The following is a 19,664-nucleotide window of genomic DNA, read 5'->3' as shown; positions in this document are numbered from 1 at the left end:
TTCTGTCTTTGTGAACAGTGAAATGATCTGTTTTGTCAGAATGGATGTTTATTTTCTCTGATGCAAGAGTAGGCTGTAGTTAATATTAATGATTTTAAATGTTCTAAATTCAGTTGACCAGTGGGATTAAGATAGGATTATGAAGCACTTGGATACATGCAGCAAAAATAGAGAAGTGCTGTGTGCTCGATCTTAGCTGCCATGTGTGGGAGATTTAATTTTCCTCCAGCACAGTAACAAGCTTTTCATTGTGTTTATTCACAGAGCACAGTATTGCCAAGTATTCAGAGTGGAAGAGGAAGGCTGGGAGTAGTGGTGTACTCCAGACTTCAGTAGGTATTAGATCTCATGGCAGTCAGTAATACATGATGATTCAGGCAAAATCCCAGTATACAGTCATGTTATACAGAGAATCCATTTCAGCAGCTGTACGTTTCTGCCAGTAAGATAGAGCAGACCTATACAGGCTTCAGAGCTTCAAACATAAAATGTTCTGTCGTTTTAATTTCTTTAACAATGGCAAAGAGTTCTTTAAGTTCCTATTTAGTAATACTGGGATATGAGAGAAGGACTCTTTCAGCATATTTTATGTTTTGTTATATCACATAGGAAACCTCATTTGAGTTTGTGCTGGTGCAACATAAGAAGAATGAAGGCATAGCATTTTTTTTAGCATTTACTTTTTGGTTGTCCACTTACGTTGAAGTGTTGTCTGTGTCGTAACATGATGTGCAAATTCTAAGTCTGTGCCTCAGCAGTTTTTATTGCTAATAATTTATTGTTAATTTCCTGAGAAAGAAAACTCTGTCTGAGTCCCCAGGAAGTGTCCTGAACCTCTGCCAGTCTTGTTTGTCATGGTTGCAGGTCAGTTGGTGGCCAGTGACCGCTACCTGTAAGCCTCATACTTCACTATGTTCGTCAGCAGAACCAACTTCCAATAATGTATTTAGAAACTCTGTGAGGTTGCCTAAGGTAGCTGCGTGTCCGTGGTTCTAGGTAAAGGCCTTTTTAAACCTGTTTTTCCTGTTCTTTTGTGTATTTTTGTGTATGCCGTTATTCTCCCCCAGATTTTAACAGACAGAGCTCCTCTCCACGTTGCCATCTTCTCACAATTTTTGACTTGTTTTCTGTCCAGGAATTTCTTGGTGTGATTCTGACTGGTCACATCAGCAGCAATGTATAAGTAAAAGATACAGTTTTCCAGCCTTCTTTTTTAAAAATTCGTTTTAAGGTTATCTTCTGTAATAAGTATGAAGCTATCCTGTCTTGTGGGAAATACCCAACTACATGGGTGTTGTTCTTGGCGACCTTTAAAATTTCTAAGAAAAGAATATGATATAATGGTGAAAGTGAAGGAGGTAAGTTCTGTTGCTCTGATGTGCACGCGATCAAAATTTACATGCTTTTTTCCCTGTCTTGCTTCTCAGATGATCTGAGAGAGCAATGCAGAAAGAATACTCTCCTGTATCAGGTCACTGGGATTTGCTAAGAGACTTTAATTTCCTTCATCTCTAATGCTGCTGTGAAATGTAAAATGAGATGGAATGAACCAGGGAAAACACTTGATGTTTCAGTACAGATTTAAAAAACAAGAAAAGGTTGCACCAAGTACGACATTTGTAAATCCCTACACAGTGAAAACGAGAACCTTTGTATGACTCCGTGGGCACTAAGCTGAATATCCCTTATTCTTCTTCTATACAGACTTAAAACACAAAAACACTTGGAATCATTATGAGGAAATGTTGAGGAAAATCTGCCCTGCCCTGCGTTGTACCAAAACTGCTTGAGTGCAGTGAGGAAGACCCCACAATTTGAGGTTTATGATAGATCAGGTATCACTTATGCAAAAATAAAAACACTGGTTAGTATTCTGTGTCTTGAATGTGTTCAGCAAGTGGTATGGATAAACAGCTGGCTTACTTGCTAAGGGAAAAGGTATATGGAAACAGTAGCACATGTTGTAGGGGTCCCTAGAGATGCTTCTGCAGCTTCAGTGAATTTAAAGACTGTTTGGAGGCGATGTTTTTTGGTTTTGCTTTGTTTTTTTAATGAATGCTAACTTTTAGTAGGATAACGTAGGTCAGAGAATATGTGGTAGAAAGAAAGATGCAGAAAGTTTTCTGTCATAGTGCATTCCCAGGACTATGAAGATAAGTTAGATATCTGCTTTTAGCCTTCAGTGTCCATCTATAAAAAAAAAAATATTGTCAATAGAGCTCCTTAGAGGAGCTAGCGTTTGTGCTGGGTAAAAAGCAGCTTGTTAAAAACAACCAACCAACCTTCCTGGAAGTGGCAGATGAGAATTTTCCATCCTTCTCCCTCTTTTGTTCATATTTCTAGAACTTTAGCCAAGCTTTTTCACCATTTTTAAATAGTTTTTCTTTTAGGTAAATAGCACTTCTCTACTGTTTCAAGTTGTCTTTTTGTGAACAAAATGATTGTTTGAATGTGTATTTTTTTCTTAGGCTTCTCATTCCCTGTAAGCCTTCAAATTCATAGAGGACTTGAATAATTCAGGATACCCAGCTTCAAAACGAAAGCATGTGAGACTCATTCCTGTACACATTAGTATCTGTGCCAAGGGGTGAAACTCCCATAGCCCTCCTTGGTCCAGCCAGGGTGTTAGAGGTTTATCTCAGCTAGGAACTCATTACTATTTAGTATACATAAGACAGCTTGCCTTAGCTAAAGGCAACTGAAATAAATCTTTAAAAAATACAATCAGTTGCCTGGAAACCTTCTAGGCTGTGTGTATAGTTGTTTCATGAGGGACTAGATCACGGTTTACTGCAGTCAATGGTTTCAGCATGTGATATCATTCAAGTCGGTTTTATTCTTTTGTCTTCATCTCTTATGTGCTGTTAGCACATAAACTGGCAAATTAATAGCCCTATTGTAATAGAGTTGCAGCCAGCTCAATTCTCTGCGTTAAAATCCTTTGAAATGATGATAATTGTGAATCTCTTTTAGTAAGATGGCAAGCCTGTGATGGTAGGAAATTCTGACAAAGCCTTGGGCACTTCACTACACCAGCTGCTCCTTATCTGACAGATAAAGGCCCACTCTGGAAGAAGAGGCTTATAGCTATTTCAAACTATTCATTCTATTCAAAGGAGTTTGGGGCTGAAGGAATGTTCTGTTGAAAATCATGCTCTGTCTTGGGGAGATTTGTTGTTGTTTGTGTTTACACTTGAATGTGGGAGTAAATGGTAGAAAGTAATTCTGATTTCAAGAAATTGGGGGATTGTCTGGTTGCGCAGTCTCATCTCCTGGGCTCTTACAGTTCATTGCCTATCTTGCTTTCCATCACAAGAATAGAGCAACTGAAAGGATATGAGGTTCTCGTGTGTGTTTCCCCAGTGCTGTAAAACCCAGGAGACAATGACCTTGAATGTTTACATACAGTCAAATGGATTTTGGAGGGAGCATGAGGTTTATGCTGATTTTAAAGTTAAAATGGAATGTGGATGGTCGTGTGGGTTTCCTCCCTCCCTCCCCTTTCAAATGCTCATTGTTTATGTCTTTTTCTTCTAGTGGGGAAGAAGGAACAGAAAAGACAATCCTCTGTTTCTTTTTGTAATGGAAGGGTGCCTTGTTATCGTATACCTGGGGATGAATTGGATAGATGAGCTCGTGTTCTTTTTAACGTTTCAAATTACCGGTCAGAATTGTGACAACCTTGCAGGTGTTGCTAAGAAAGGACATATATTTAGCAGGCTGCTGCAGCCTTATTTTGTATTCCTTGCTGCACTTCTGAGGACTCATATATTGCTACAGAAGCTTGAGTCTAGGGAAAGGTTTGCAAAGTAGCTTCAAACTACCTTACTGAACCGTCTGGATTCTGCATATTCTGCGTATTGGTGTACTTTTCCCATCACGTACTGCCCTTCTGCTTGAACTTAATCAGCCTTTTCTATTAACATAGGCTATTCTTCAGTGCAGTGCATGTCATCTGTTCCTACCCATACGTGCCCTCACTATAATACTCTTTATGCGTGGGACAACTGTTGTTCTTTTATGTTTACCACATACTGCTAGAGCTTAGCTCTTCTGCTGTAACTCTTACACACTTTCTTTCTTTGTGATATGGAAATATTATGGACCGGAACCAAAGTGTCAGTCATTTTATTGACATCAGAAGATCAGTGCATTTTTAGGGTCTTGCAGTAGGCACGTACTAGCTTGGGTCCTGCAGAGCCATGTACTAGCTGTTCTTATTACTGTGTTTCTATTTCAAGCACAAACTACTTCTAAATCTGCCAGGAGCTTTAAAAGGACTGTTTTTTCTTTTTTTTCCCCTTTCTCTCTCTCTCTCTGAGAAAGCACTCCAGTTCCTTTAATACAAGTTGGCTCTTCTATCAAGTTTGGTTAGCAGAGCCATATTCTGGAAGTGAAGTTTTTCTCCCTCGCTGAGTTTTTAGAAGGCTGTTAAGAAGAGACAGAGCCATTTAAAATGACTTATATTATCTTCTGCTTTACCCAGGCAGCGTGACTTCTCAGCGCGTCTCTCAGTGGTTATTTTACTTGGTTGTTTTCTGGTACATTGAATTCAGTTTACCATCTAGTTTGCCCTGACGGAGCACCTGGAGGACATAACAATTGGCTCTGTTTTGCAACCTATTTCCAGTCACTGTAAGAAAATGCTGTGATTGCATCTAAGATGCCAAAGCCCACAGAAAGTAGTCTGATTTCCTCTTACCTTCTGAACAAGTGGCCTCATTCAGATTTGATTTGCCTGAATGTTCAAACCGTGACTAGACAAGACTTAAGGCTTAATTCTTTTTCTTTCTCCATTCCCTCTTGTTTGTTTCTCTTTATTGTTATTCCTTTCTTATTTCTGTATTTTTTTCTGTATTTGTATTTTTCATGTCTCCATCCCCTTCTCTTCTGACATTTCTTCCTGTGTTTGAAATGAGTAGTTATGTAAATGAGGAAAAAAATGAGAAATCAATAGTTCTTTATTGAGGCTGACCATATTAAAATTAAATGCAGCATGAAGTCTTGGGAGGGGAAAATATTTCTTCATCTTGAAAAGCAGTCAAATGCTCCAAAGAATAACAACTGTAACAAAAAATGTAATGCTTTTTTATTTTCTGTTGCTTTTGTACATCACATGGAATTATGTGATATCCAAGGATGTGTTTGAGGAAAACGGCAGCATACAGGTAAATGCTGCAGTCAAAGTAGCTTCAAGAATTTCCCGATTGTAGAACTAATTTCTGTGTGCAATTAATACAAACCAATGAGCTAATAAGCTTGAGAAGATGCTATAGTAAAATGTTGCATTAGCTTAATAATTACTGTTATGGATTACATTCACTTAAATGTAATTCTCTGTTCCAACTGTTTCCTTCCTCCATGGGCCACTGTAATCTCCTTTTGCCCTTCTCTCCTGATTTTCCTCATTCTCCTCCCTTAAAGGCACCATCTCTTTAAGATATAGGAAAGTTAGGTTGACTGTGTGCCGACACTAAAACAAAGAGACTTTTAAAACTAAGTAGAGTATTACAAAACTATGCATTACTATTACTTAAATTTGCATAGATGCTTTCCTTTAAAACAGGAAAAAAGAATAAAATCTTGTTAAAACTAAGGGTCTGTAAGTGTCCTATACTAGTGTAAATGTCCGCTGAAAGTTAGTTTCATAAGTTAAAATATTTCGATAAAAGGATCGTAATTCTGCAGTCAGGTCTGTAAGATGCTACCCGAAATGAGTACAGTGCTCACATGCTTCAATTGTGCTTAAAGTCTTCACTTTTCTTCTTTCTGTCCATCTGAGGACAGCTATGCTGGCAAACTTTGGTACAAAGGCCCCTCGCACTAGTTACTGTATGGAGGCCTTGCTTGCTCTGCTAGGAGTTTGCCTTTGCTCTTGCTCCATCCCTGCTCTCTCTCGTGTTGTTACCAGCGGGCCTGACAGTTACATTTCTAGTTGGAACCTAAACCATAAAAACTATCAGGCTACAGGTAGCCCTGAGGGCGCTGCCTACCAGCACCTCATGCCTGACGTGACATTTTGAAGTCTTCTACGTGGTTTTCACACTTCTTTTATCCTCAGGTGATTGTCACAAGGTACCTCTTTGATTTGCTCTCATCCTTTCTGTAATCACTGAAAGATCACTGCCCTAGGATCCGGTAATATCTTGAATGCTATCAAAGATACAACAGTGGGGTAAAAAGCTGTCTCATTAACGTAGAATTGAGAGAGACTGAAATCATTCTTTTACTGTGTGGTGGTGGTGTTTTTTAGAGAAGTGACATTATTTTACTTATTTACAGCCCAGTGCTGCTACTTGCGTTTGGGAGTAGATAACACAGTCTAACTAAATATCAGAAACAGAAACATTTCTGTTGTGCTCTGGTTGCATTAGCCTAATTTAATGAATGGTTTGTTTCATTTTGTAGTCTAGGCATTATCGTTACCAGGAATAGCAATTATACATAACGTTTTTGCACTTCACAATGACAAGATGCAACTGCTTCCTGTTTATCAATTAGAACAAAGCAAAACAAGCCCCAAAACCAAAAACCAAACCAGCAACCCAGATGAGTTTTGTACTGCTTGGGTCGAGCAATAAAACCTGTGAGGTGCAAAGCTGTGTATAAATTGATTTGCATAGTTTGTCCATATTTTGCACACGCTCTAGTTCCTTTGTCATATGTTTTGTTTCTTTTTATATGTATGTATAATATATCTTGCTTAATCAATGCTCAGGCTGCTTTGTAAGACTTTTAGAGGCCACTCTTTCGGAGTGACCGAGGCAATGTTGTTTGCTATTGTTCTCATGTTTTTTCTTTATAATGTTTCAGCTCATCCACCATATACCATGTGCTTTAGAGTGAAATTCTACCCACATGAACCCTTGAAGATTAAAGAAGAGCTCACCAGGTATTTTTTTTTGTCTGTGCATTTAATGTACACTGTTAACAAGTCCAAAATAAGACAGCTAGTTGTGTAGGGTAGGGTTTCCATTGTTCATTATAAGTGCACTATTTATAGCTTTTATGCTTAATATGATACCTATGGCATTCTAAAGACAGTTTAAGGAGACTTTTCTATAACATACAAAGAAGTAGTGTTGCTGCTGGGGCACTCTTGGAAAGAGATGCAGTGGTCAAAGATTGGGCAAGGATTATCCTGACTCTTCCACTGACAAGCATTTTGATCTTCCTCTTTTGTCTTAGGCTTTCTCTTTTTGTAAACTAAAACTGTGAAGTTTAATTCAGTAATGGCCCTAACTCTATAAATAGGAGCATGAATAGCCTCACTGAATTTGCTGTTGCGCATTTGTCTTTAGGACCAGGATAAGCACTGGTAGACTTCCTTTAGAAAACTGATGTAGAGGTGCAATGTAATTATAGTGCAAAAGTATAGCTACGATAGAGCTTAAGGAATCTTGCTGCTTACCTGATAATCTTCCAGCAAATGCATTGAAAGCACACCTGTGCAACGGATCAGTCATACTTATTAGATGGGAGTTTTGTCCTCTCTAGTAGCCGTTGTGAATGCTCTGTTGCTCTGAGTATTTTCAGGAAATGTACTGGGGAAAAAATGTTGGAAGGTAGCAGCTCTTTTGACCTCTGCAGCAGCCATGCTGTGCAGGACTGCGTGTATGCCTTTCCACGTTGTTTGTCAGCAGATCGTGTTGCTGACTAATAATTGCACGTTGCAGAAGCACTGAGCACTTGAGCACTTTATCTACCTTTTCCCTAAGCTCTGCAAATTCTTATGCTCACGAGTCACTTTGTGAATGGGAGAGGTCCCATTATCACTGGTCTCATACTGAAAGTTTTCAGGAACAGCTTGCATTCTGCTAAATGGTAAGTTTATAGCTTGTAAGGAGCAGCCGGAACATGCTGTTTGTATTATGGCTGTTTATCTTGGGTAAAATATTAAAACTGTTCAGCTGAGTGAACAGGTTGTAAACCAGGAAGTCAAGGGATTTTCATTATTTGTTAGTAATTGTCCTTGGATGAACATTTTACTTTCTCTGAGCTTGGTATAGACCTTCCCTATTCAAGTGGTTTTGTTTTGTTTAAGCCTCGCAGAAAAAGTTTTGTCCAAATACGAAGCACCCAGAATCAGCTCATTGAAGTGTATTGTGCTGTCAGTATGTTTTAAGCTTTTCTGGAACATTTCAAATTAGTTTTAAAGTCAAGCTGCTGTTTGAAAAATATTTTATGTTCTTTTATTTCAAGTAGTACTATTAAGGTAATGGAAAACCATAAAAAGGAGAAATAATCCCTTTTCATTCGTTCAACTTGTGCACGTGACAGCACTTTGTACGCGAGCAGCTTTACCCTTTTCCCCTGTGTTGCTGATTGGGAAGGTTTGGTATCTGCACAGGTCTCCTATACTATAACAAAGTATAGGAAGTGCTCCTGAAATGAGCAAGTGAAACGCAAAATCATGTAACTCGGCTCTGAGCATTTGCTTCAGCATATATAGAAGAAGGTCAGACTCAAGGTGACACTCTAAAATTGGCTTAAATTATATTTTTTTCTTGAATTGCAATGGTTGTTGAAATTGAAGAAGAAAAAAGTTCATTAGTATGTGGCCAAAGGCAGTCCTGAAACCTTGACATCCAGTAGTTGGGGTCTTTTTTTGTTTTTTTTGAATTCTGCTGTATTAACTGGACAGTAACATTTGTTGCAGTAAATGCTTAAGATTGAAAAGAATAATGTTAAGTCACCCTTTGACTTAAAAGCGATCTGTACTTCACATCTGTATGTGCAGTCAGCTGAGTCACAGTAATAGTACTCTGCATTTCTGGTAGTAACTGTGCCTGAACATGTTACAGTGTCGCTATTACTGGATAGATATCTAGTGGGTGTCTGTAGTCCCCATTTAGATAATGAAATTAAGATATAGTGAGACTTGTCCTGTCACATTGTCCTACTACTGTTTGGTTCAGAATATTAATTAACCCTGTCTTAAATCCCCCCCTGTGGATTATTGTTGATGCAGTATTTGTAGAAGCTTCATAGGAATAAATCTTTAACAAAGTACCTTAGAGACTTCAGAGGTGCACAGATGCTAAGAGGAGCTGTCTTACTTTCTCTTCCATGGCAATATCTGATGGAAAAAAATCACACATTCAGTTTTTGAAGCTGTGTGTTGTGGGGGGAGGTAAATTGTTTGATTTCTTGGAAAATAGTATAAAATGGAGAGGAATAGTGCTCTGGATTTAGACATCACTTTCAGGAGGAGAATTGAGCATTTGTCACCTCAAATTACTGCTGCTTCATTTCTGTGCTACCTTCAGTAGAATGGACTGTAATTCTTGAGCTAGTCTGTTTTACGGTTGGAATTGTTTGGGGGAAATTAAGATAGAAAATTGACCTAGCTGAAGCCATCCTTGCCTACTGTGTTATTGGGAAAAAAGTGTGAAATAATCTGAAAATTTATGCACACCGCATGTTCAAAGGCTCTGTATCAGGAATCCCTTGGGCAAATGACTGAGCCACTCACTTTGCTGTCATTGCGTTTAGTTCCACTGTTAGGGAAGTGTGTGAATATCGTCAGTTGTATCATACCATGTTCTAACCATTTGCTTTCATCTTCCCTCTTTTTAATTAATAGTGGTTTCTTTAGCTATGTTTTTGGAATAAAATCAGTGCCTGCCTCTGGATGTTGGCGATTTTGAGATAGGAGGCTAAAATTTCAGTGCATCCCTGCAGAAGTAGATTCCTTCTGTGTGGTCCTTGCACACTGTTTTTTCTAGATTTTGCTAACATTAAGATTCAAATTCACAATATAACTTCTTTGGCCATGGAGATTGTCACTTTGAGCTCTCTTGTTTTTGTAATAACAGACTGTGTGAACACCTGCCTGTCAAAAAAACCCTAAATCTTGCTGCGCTTTAATGTGTAAGAGATGGATGCTCCATCTCTTTAACTTGTGTCAATGTAGATTTAGAAGATTTGCTCTTATTTTTAGAAATTCTGCTTCTTCAGAGGGGCATCGAGGCCATACGTGTTTGAAAACAGTGTGAGGAAGACTAAAGGCACACTTTTCTTTTAAACACCTTTTTAAAGAATTTTGTGATGAGGAAATGGCAAGGATATCACTTTGCTCAAATGAGTGGACCTCTAAATTTCTTTCAGATGCCCTGGAGACCCAGCAGATCTTAACACAAACAGTGAATGTAGGGTGGTGGATGGCTTCTGGTTTTGTTTTGGTTTTTTTGGAACAGTTTGTTATTCATTTACACAGAGAATGGTGCTCAACCTTAGTGGTAGTGTTCTTCTATACCGTGGCCACCTCTGAGTGGCAGCATCTGGAAGGTGTCAGGTTCTTCTGATTTTTGTATCTATGTCTTTATAGAGGAGATAATCTGGCAGTCTTATAGACTGTATAAAGTTAGAACAAAGTGCTTTGGGAAAGCAGCATGTATCTGGCTTCACTAAGCATCCCTCCTGAGACTAATAACTACTAGTTTTTAATTAGGCAATGGCCAAAATAATAAGCAGGTCCTCATATCTCCCTTGTTCTCTGCCGTGCATACTTGTAAAGCATAATTTCAGTTTCTTTTTTTCATTAAATCAAACATCTGCTCTGCAACCTGTTCTTCTGGTCGACTCTCCACTGGATTGTGGTAGGAGCCTTGAATACATACACTTTCAGTATTGCTGCTAATTTCCTTTTTCTTTGTCTTTCACTTTGGTGCATTCCAGTTGCTTTTCCACAGAGTATGACACGCTCGGTGGGGAGACTGGTTTGTTTTTAGCCATGGGCATGGAAACACATGCAGAAAAACTGGTGGATATTCCAGAGTTCACTGTAATGATTAAGATTATTCTACTGACATGCAAAGATATAAAATTGGCATGAAGGAAGCTGTAACAGCAGTAATCACCTGATCTGCTGTGTGCTTGGTGTCCCAGTACCCTTTCTGCAAAGCACAGATTCTTTCGCTCTGTGCTCTCTTTGCTCTTTTTTGACCACTGGTCATGGCCCTGGGAGGGTCCACAGCTATTGAATTTTGAGAGATTGCATGTGAGGAGAATGGGAACATTAATGGATGGATCCAAAGGCTGTTCACACTTGAGCACAGATTTTTACCATACTATTTCTCTTCAGTGTTCTTGTTTAGGTAATAAATAAGTCAGGCTTTGTTCTTTCTTAAGGAATAATATAGCAGAGTGCTTTGTGCCTTTTTATGTCCACATCCCTACATCTTACTGTATACGTATAATTAAAATGAGTGATTCTAATGTCATTTGAGGTCCCAAAGGGACACTCTGAAGTGCTATAGATAATACTGAATCAGAAGTAATCCATGATAACTGCAGAGAAAACTGAGCCCCTAAGAGGCATGACTGAGTAGCTGAAGATAATAACCAAAGATGGATTATTCCAGCTAGCCTTCATCTTGCACTTTTTTCCTAATCCATATGTTAGAAGCAGATCTTGAATCATTGGGCTGTTGTAAAACAATGTAGTAAGTATTTTGCTGTCAGAAAAGCAGCTAAAAAAATGCTTAACTGGAAATCGTATAAGATGGCAAAGATGAGGGGTATGTAAACAGGGCACAATTAAAGAACTCTGAGTGAGCTAGCTTGGGTGAGGAAGAATAACACAGCTACACGCGTGTGCTGCTTGACAAGACCTATCTCAGCCAGCTCTACCTGCTGCTCCCTTGTGCTGTAAGATCCTGGCGCTTTCCCCTCCAGAAGAGAGTGGGGCAGCCAGTTGAGGCCAGTAGTGCTCTCTTTGGTTGTTACCCTTGAATACCAAACTGTTTATTGGCAAGCCTAAAAGAAGATTTAGGATTGCTTCATTTGAAGTATTTTATCCAACATTTCAACTCCATTTTAAAAATTTCATTTCTCTGTGTAAAACTGAAAGCCCTGTCATCCCTTCCATAGGAACAGTTTTGTTAAGGGTTCACAAACTCCTGAGCTGTACAATGTCACCTGCTATCCAAAACAAAGGTACAATCTGCTGCAAACTTTCTTTTGTCATCTTTATCATTGCTGATCAGTTACATTTGTTGCATCTAAAAAATGTGTTGTGTAGCTATAAATTTTTTTTCTCCTGCAACCAGTGCTTTGAAGCAGTGATGCTCATCATCCTGTTTTTCATGTCCAGTCCAAAGTAAGACCGTTCGCTGTGATGGAGGTACTGACCTGCTCTGAAGCCAGGAAGACAAGCGCACATATTGCTCGAGCTAATTGGCAGTCTTCAGTCTGATCACAAAAGTGAGAGTTTTGAGACTACTGGGTAGTGACCTTCCCACCTCCACCTCTGAGGGTAGCAAATAGACTATTTCTTTCTGAGGGATTTTTTTTAACGATACTGTGGTCCAGATCTCTGATGGATTTGACCCTCTAGGAGGGACCAGGGTTCAGGATGCAGTTATAGGATGAGGCTGCTTTCATTGTGTTTGATTCCTTGAGTTATAACTTCTTTTCACAAACTGTACGGGAAGGGAGGTTTTGTTCATACAGGTGCTTGTTAACACAAGAGGCAGTCATGCACTTGCTCAAATAAGTTAACAAAGCAGTTTCCGCTATTGGAGGGGGTGAGATTTCAGGTGTCCTATGAGTAGCTTTAAAAAGCCACACTGCTTTTGCTTCAGATTTAGCAGATAATAGCTGTAGAAAAGCAAGGTTTTGCAGCATTGGCTGAAGTGCAGTTTCCATACAGCATTCCTCTGAAGCAGTCAGTCTGAATAGGACTGTTATCAGCAAATCACTCTAATAGAGGTGTAACAATAAAGGTGTAAGATTGGTAAAATGCAGAATCACGTATGGAAGGCTGATGTCAAATTCTCTTTAATTAGGAGGGAGATTTTAATTAGTCTCTCCTGCTTTTTTGGAGTTAGATGTTTGCGAGTGGGTCATACAGTTGTCCTTCCTTTCTAGATAAGAGAAATAGTTATTTTATAGTGTTTGAAAAGGTCATTTTTTGAAGTCATTGTGACTATGTCTGTAGAGCCTGTTCTGCTAGAATTTGGTTTGTGACTGACTGCATGTATTGAAGGGGCAACTGCTGTACTATCATCACCGTTGCATGCTTATTACTATGTATATCTATTTTACAAATACTGTGGGTGGCTTAAACCATCCTGCTATGGACAAAATTCATTTTTTTCCAGAAAAAAAACAAGAAAACCAAGTAGATGATCTCCTCCTGACCCCAATTCACTAAAACTTAGGTTTCTTGAATTGTTATATTAAGGATTTTTGGTAGGTGCATTCTTGACTATTCATTTTTGGTATTGATTTCTGGATCTGTTACTCATGAATTTTTCTATGGTGTGGGGTTTTTTTCATTTGTTTGTTTTTAACTTAATGGTACTGTTTGTCTTACTGCTGCTCCTGTGGCAGTTAGCTCACTAACTGCTGTGTAAAGAAGTATTTTCTTTTATCTGTCTTAAACAATTTCCTGCTAATTTCACTGAGTTCCCCATAGTTCTAGTATTGCAAGATTCAATGTGTAACAGTTCTGCATTCACCTGTTCCACTGCCTTCATGATTTCCTAAACCTCAGTCTTATTCCCCCTAAGGTACCTTCTCTCCATACTGAAGTCTGTCCTTGCGAAGAAGGCTCCACTCATTTTAGTTGCTCTTCTCTTTATCAAGCTCAGCTATGTTCTCCTTAGGATGCAAAGACTAGAACTAGGCACAGCACTCAAGACATCAAGGTTACACTAAGGCTTTAAATAGTCACAAAATGTCTTTTTCTCAATATCCTTCCTGATGATGCCCAACGTTTTATTGGCTTTTTTGGCTGCTGCTGCACATTGAGTTGATGATTTCAGCGAACTATTTGTGATGACTCCAAGATCAGTCAGCTGTGTGTTATCATCACATATCTAATAAAATGATGGCTTTTCTTCAATGTATAAGATCAAAATACTTCACAAATATTAATAAGTAGACAAGTAATGTATTTTTAGGGAAATAGTATTATTTTCACTATCTAGATGGCACTGTAAGCACAGAAAAGAAGTTTTTGGTTTGTGATATTAGATATTAGTATGTAGTAGTTAGTGTTTTGGTTAGATTCCTAGGCTTTGGCAGGAACTAGTGTTCCTGCAGTGTAATGCCTGCTACCTACCAAAGAAGCGAGATTGAAAAATTAGTAGTAGGATAATATTACATAAGGAGCTCAAATCCTGCTGGGTTGGGGGGGGCCACGGATGACATGATCCAGGAATATTGTAAACGCGGGCACTTGCACTCTGCTGCTCTGCTCCTCGGTGTGCAGAGTAGCTTGGGAAAGAGCAGTACAGTCAAAGCCAGTTCCCACGCTGAGAACATTTCTTGACACATTCCTGGAGTTCTCAGCGCAACCATGTCTGTCAGCTGGGAAGGCTTCAGGACAACACTGGGAGAAATGCTTGTTACTGGAATAAAATGAGCAGCTGCTGCACGGACAAATCACAAATTTTAGCTATAGAAAAGCTTTCTTGCCTCATTGAGTATCTTGATAGTTAAACAGTTGGAAACATGGATGCTGAGGTTTGCAAAGTCTGCTTGAAAACAAGTATGGATATTGCAGACCCTCCATCGGCAGCTGCATGAAGGGGATGGCTGACCTGGAGTTGTTGGAGTCATCTGTATTACAAATAGGGAATAGGTAGAAGAGAGGTTATTCCAGTGACAGACATTTGTGATATAAGGAGTAGCAACCTAGACTATAGGACTTTTACTAGCTTGCTGCTAAGCCTGAGTACTTATACTAGGCTGTAAATCAGGCTAAAGTATCATGCCACGGCTTGGAAAACATAGATGTGATGGAAGGACACAAGAAATGGCAAAATCAGATCCATTTCTGTAAGTTATTTCTGTAAGTTATTTCTGTAAGTTATTTCTGTAAGTTATTTCTGTAAGTGTAGGTGATTTTAAGTACATACATAAACCTCACTGAAGTCAGTAGTCAGGTATGCATTTGTAGGTCTTTGCTGACCTGCAACATAAATTATTTCCTCAGGATTATAGGAAGTGTCTGGGGTTGAGCCAACTCTTTTACAAAGCTTACAACTTTGATTTCCAGTCTACACTGTGTGTATCCCCTTCACTTGAAAGAACTCCTTAACATCCTAGTTTTGTTCCAGCCCTACTTGCTTTGCCTAAGGAAGATGAACTGAATCACATGTAATTGCTTGTGTGGGTGGTCTCTGGAAAATAAGACATTTAGACTCTGATTCTGGTCTGCATGGACATGCTTCTGCCCTTCTTAAAAGATCAAGTGCCTCCCTTGTGTCCCAGCCAACAGTTTCTTCAGCCTCCGCTGTGAAGTGAGTGCTGTGTCTCTCTTCCGCTTGACTGCTGTCTGCCTTGGAGGTGGCTTTGTTCCAGAAGTGCAATAATTCCTGGTAGTATCACACAGAAAGTGCAGTTTAGAGCCCTCTGATTTAAGAAAGTTGTAAGACATCAGTGTGACTGTAACTGGTTTTCTCTACCCAGATTTCAGTGGTCGAATGCACGCAGCAATTCAGTAGACTAGAACCTCAGTGTTTAAAAATAAACCTGAGCATTTTTACTTAAAAGCTTACTAATGTAATAGGGAAGGTATGTGAGCAGTTTGACCGAAAAAAACCTACAACAAAAAACCCCTGCTGGTTTAAGGGAAGAAAACAAACAGAGCTTCTTCCTGGGCATACCAAGTACTAGGGTTTATATATTTTAAAGCAAAGACAGATGCGTAGCAGCTACGGCCCACCGTGATGACAGAAGCTAGCCTAGGTAACAGCTCTCTCATCCCAGGACTATCACTGGAAAGAAATGAGCTCTGAGGTATTATTCTTCTTTTTCCTGAAACTCTGCCTTATGTGCTATGATGGTTACGTATCCTCTGCTTACTTTTAAGTAATTCTTGTTAACGTATCTCTCAGCAAAAATTGAATATGTTGTGTTTTTGCAGTCTTTAAGGAAAGGAAATATTCCCTGGTATATTAGGGAGACAGAACAAAGAAAAATGCGATATACAGAGCTAAGTGAATGTTATGGAAAAAATGTAATGGAATTTTTTTGTAATTTTTTAATTCTGAAAAAATCATTTATTCTAAGCAACTTACAGAGATGCTGATTTATTTTGGGGAGAGTGAATAATAATATATTTTTATTAGCTTTATGTAATTTATAAAAATGCATAAGTTGACAGTTTAGATGTAAAGTATATAGACTGTTTTTATCGTAATGAGGATATCAAAAACCTTCCAAAAACATTAAATTTTAGTGCTTTCATATTGCACTCTACTGTGTTTTTTGGTTTGGGCTTTTTTTTTTAACAAAAAGTAGAAAACATACATTTCTTGTTCAAGTTTAGCTCAGATAAGTGAGAGACAATTATGGATGCAGAAATGTAATACTGAGGGTCCCTGATCCTGGTCAGCAGCAAACTATTTGCTTAGAAACAGGTATGCACACTCCCACCCAAGCATCCGTGTTCCTCTATACAGAATTTTAGTAGAATGCCTAAAAATGAGTTTGTGTTTGCCCTCATTCTGTGGGGGCTCTGATGCTGCTAACGTTGTTGACCCTAAGCACCAAAGTAACATCTTAGTGACCCATCACAGACTGTTGTATTTAGGGCTTTTAGTATAGTCCCCCTGTATTAAAAACACCTGGTTTTGAATTCTAATAAATGCATGTGTGCGTGTTTCCAGGCTCATTCTTACATAATTGTGTAATGTGTCTGTGGGGGTAGAAAGTCCATGCCATCTCACTGCAGGAATCTAACTTGTGCTTTCTTGCACGGCAGTTGAGAGAGAAGGCGAGGCAGGCTGCCTGGCGCTTTGAATAGGTGCTTTGAGTCGATTCTTGAAGATTTTTCTGCTTTTCGTTCTCTCTTGTGCTCTGTAGTGGCCTGTGATAGATGGGTCGAGTTGAACAGTATGAGTGCCTAATCCTCTAATACAGGAAAGAATTCCTTGCAGAATAGATTTTTCTTCGTGTAAGTATCAAAATATTCATAGCATAGTTAATGGTCGGAGCATTTGCTTCCATTCATACAGTTTGAGAGTCAGAACTGGCACAGCTGGTGAGAAATACTTAGATTTATATTAGCTTTCTCCAGCTTTCTCACAATACTGTTTCACCCTTGAAATACCAAAGGACCCCTAAGAATGTATACACTTGTCAAAGAAACTTAAGTTTTGGATGTTGTTGCTGTGTAGCAAATTGCTGTTTATGTGGGAATTGTGAGTTAAGGGATTAGCTCCTGTAGTATCAAGTTGAGTTTAAAAGACAATATGACAAGGTATTGGGGCTCTTCTAGTACCTCCTTGCCCTCTGCTGTATTTCCATGGTTGCCCTCTTTTTACGCCCCTCTAAACTCGTAAGGTGTGTGACTTCAGAATTTTGGTTCTAATAGCCTGATGTCTGTAAAAGCAGGTCGGGAGCAGTGGGTTAATACGCTTTTCTAGAATCCTATTTACCTTTGCATATCTCATTATACTCATTTCCAAACTCAGAAACCATCAATTTACAGGGTCTCTGAGGATCTGTTGACCTCCTGATTTGGCTAACAAGCCATGCCGTGAAATCTCGGGATGCCCTTTCATAGGCAGCTTTTTTCAGCACTTCCTAAGAAGTGAATTCAGTGTGGCCTCGGGCTAATGGTCGCTCCCGGGGGAATCACAGCCTGATTTTCCTGCTGGCAAGAGTTATTAAAGGTTTTAGAATTGGGGACTGCTCATTTGCCCAAGTTCTGTGGGGTATTTGTGTGGCTGTACCACGCATTTTCTAGTAGGATGTCACTGCAGAGGGAGAATTTTTTTCTGTGTGTCACTGAGGCCTGCAGTTCACTCTGATGGAAGTAAACTATTCCAGGAGCTACCTGCGCTGCAGTGCTACCAGATTATGGAAGTGGATTAGTGAGCTGTTAATAGGGATTACAGGAGAAAAGGCATTGTGAAAATGGGGCCTTGAAGAGCAGGACTTCTGTAGAAGCTTGGGATCCTGTAACGTTGTGAACGGAAACGTTCACACCAAGTACAGGTTGTTTTTCTCAACGATACAGGCTTGAATTTGTGTAACACACAGAAATAATCCGGGGAAAGGAGGCAGGCTTATCTCACCCTTCAAATAATACTTTCATTCTTGCTGTAATCTAGAACTTGCTGCAAACTTTCAGATAAGCTACTTGGTACAGGATTTTGTGGTACATGCACAACTAAATAATTTACTCAGGCAAAATATTTCTTACATCAGCGTTATTTGAAAAGCCCATTTTTATACAATACAGTGTAGCCTGAGGTTGGAAAGGACCTGCAGCATTGAGGCATATCCTGAGGACTTGCAGGAGCAGCTGGATCTTCTAAAACCCTGTGGCTAGGTGATTTATCTGCCTGAAGCCAGGCTCATACGCTTTATTTTCCCAGAGGAGTGAGCGCTGAATGGGATAGCTACAGTGAGCCAGCTGGCGGGGAAGGATGTCTCTGTAGCTTGGCACTGAATTTGGGGCCCCTCTGGGAGATTGCTCTCTAGGGGAGAAAGCAAAGGAGAAAGCGGGTCCCTGCAGCTGCGCCTCTCCTCTTGCTCTTACAAGTAATGCTGCTGTGTGGCAAGAGGCAGAGGGCAGCTACAGAGAGCAATTTCTTTTTTCTCCTCAGTTCTTCTCTAAGGCGAACAGCTGTGAGAGGAAGGGAACCTGAGAAGTCTCCCAGACAGGTTTCTGGTGCCCCATTGCACTGCTGCGCCTCAGGGAGGCTGTTTTGCCTCAAAATTTCAGCTAGGATTCTCCACGGATTAAAAAAAGGAAGGGAATGCACTAGTTTACATTACTATAATTAATTTCATGTAACTAATTAGTATTGTAACAGCTATTTGTTTCTAATAAGATTTCTCCATCCTATCTCTTAGTGGGTATTGTCACTTCTGCTGTCACTATTTCATTTTTCACGAGAACAATCTTGTCCAGAATCTAGTTTTTCCTATGGTTGCACTTTACCTCTTTTTTCTGCCACTTAAGTAGCAAGAGAGAGATCTGGAATAGTTTCACAGTGATAAGTTAAATCTGTTACGAAAAGATGCCATACCTTATTCTAATCCTTTTTTTAATAACATTTTAGATACCTCTTATATCTACAAATAAAAAGGGACATTTTCCATGGCCGTCTGCTGTGTTCTTTTTCTGATGCTGCCTACCTGGGTGCCTGCATTGTCCAAGGTAAGTACGAACAGCAGGATTTTGTGAAATACCTCGTAACTTTTAGGAGAGTTCAGTATCAAGAGAAGTCCAAAACTGGGATGGGGGGTTAAACTAGTAATAACTTGCATTTTTTTTGTTGTACTCTTTCCCTGTATTGACATGCATTGGAAAATTTTGAAGCAATTCAGCTGTTTAGCCAACTTAAAGTAAATTGGACCATTGAAAAAATTAAAAAAAAAACAGTTGTCTTAGGATGTAAGTGAAAAAGTGTGACATCGATACTAGATTCAAATTATAAAGAAAGCAAAATTCTGTTCTTTTACTTTCATGAATATAAACGTAGCCCATTCCATGCAGAGTGGCATGCGGTGTCATTTGTTATGGTATAGACCTGTGTGATGATGATGGAATCCCTGGCAAAAATAGTAGGTGCAATTCAAGGAGAAAGAGATTTTCCCCCCATCCCCATCTTTTCCGGAGGGCCAAATTCAGATATGTGACTTGGATTGCTCACAGAAAAATTGTTAGCTCCGTGTCTAATTAGGGACTTCAT

At 39.3% G+C, this 19,664-nt stretch overlaps 1 protein-coding gene across 2 annotated transcripts in view; it reads left to right on the top strand.

Moving 5' to 3' along the window:
* LOC135325145 (FERM domain-containing protein 3-like) overlaps positions 1–19,664 on the top strand; it is a 146,586-nt gene that overhangs the window by 78,743 nt on the left and 48,179 nt on the right. For both annotated transcript variants that reach the window (XM_064502804.1, XM_064502805.1), the window contains 2 exons: positions 6,814–6,892; positions 19,032–19,129. In XM_064502804.1, the coding sequence (XP_064358874.1) occupies positions 6,814–6,892; positions 19,032–19,129 (177 nt within the window). The remainder of the gene's footprint in view (positions 1–6,813; positions 6,893–19,031; positions 19,130–19,664) is intronic.

This window comes from Dromaius novaehollandiae, chromosome Z, assembly GCF_036370855.1.
Source record: "Dromaius novaehollandiae isolate bDroNov1 chromosome Z, bDroNov1.hap1, whole genome shotgun sequence".
Taxonomy (NCBI): Eukaryota; Metazoa; Chordata; class Aves; order Casuariiformes; family Dromaiidae; genus Dromaius; species Dromaius novaehollandiae.
This window is presented reverse-complemented; position numbering and strand designations above follow the sequence as displayed.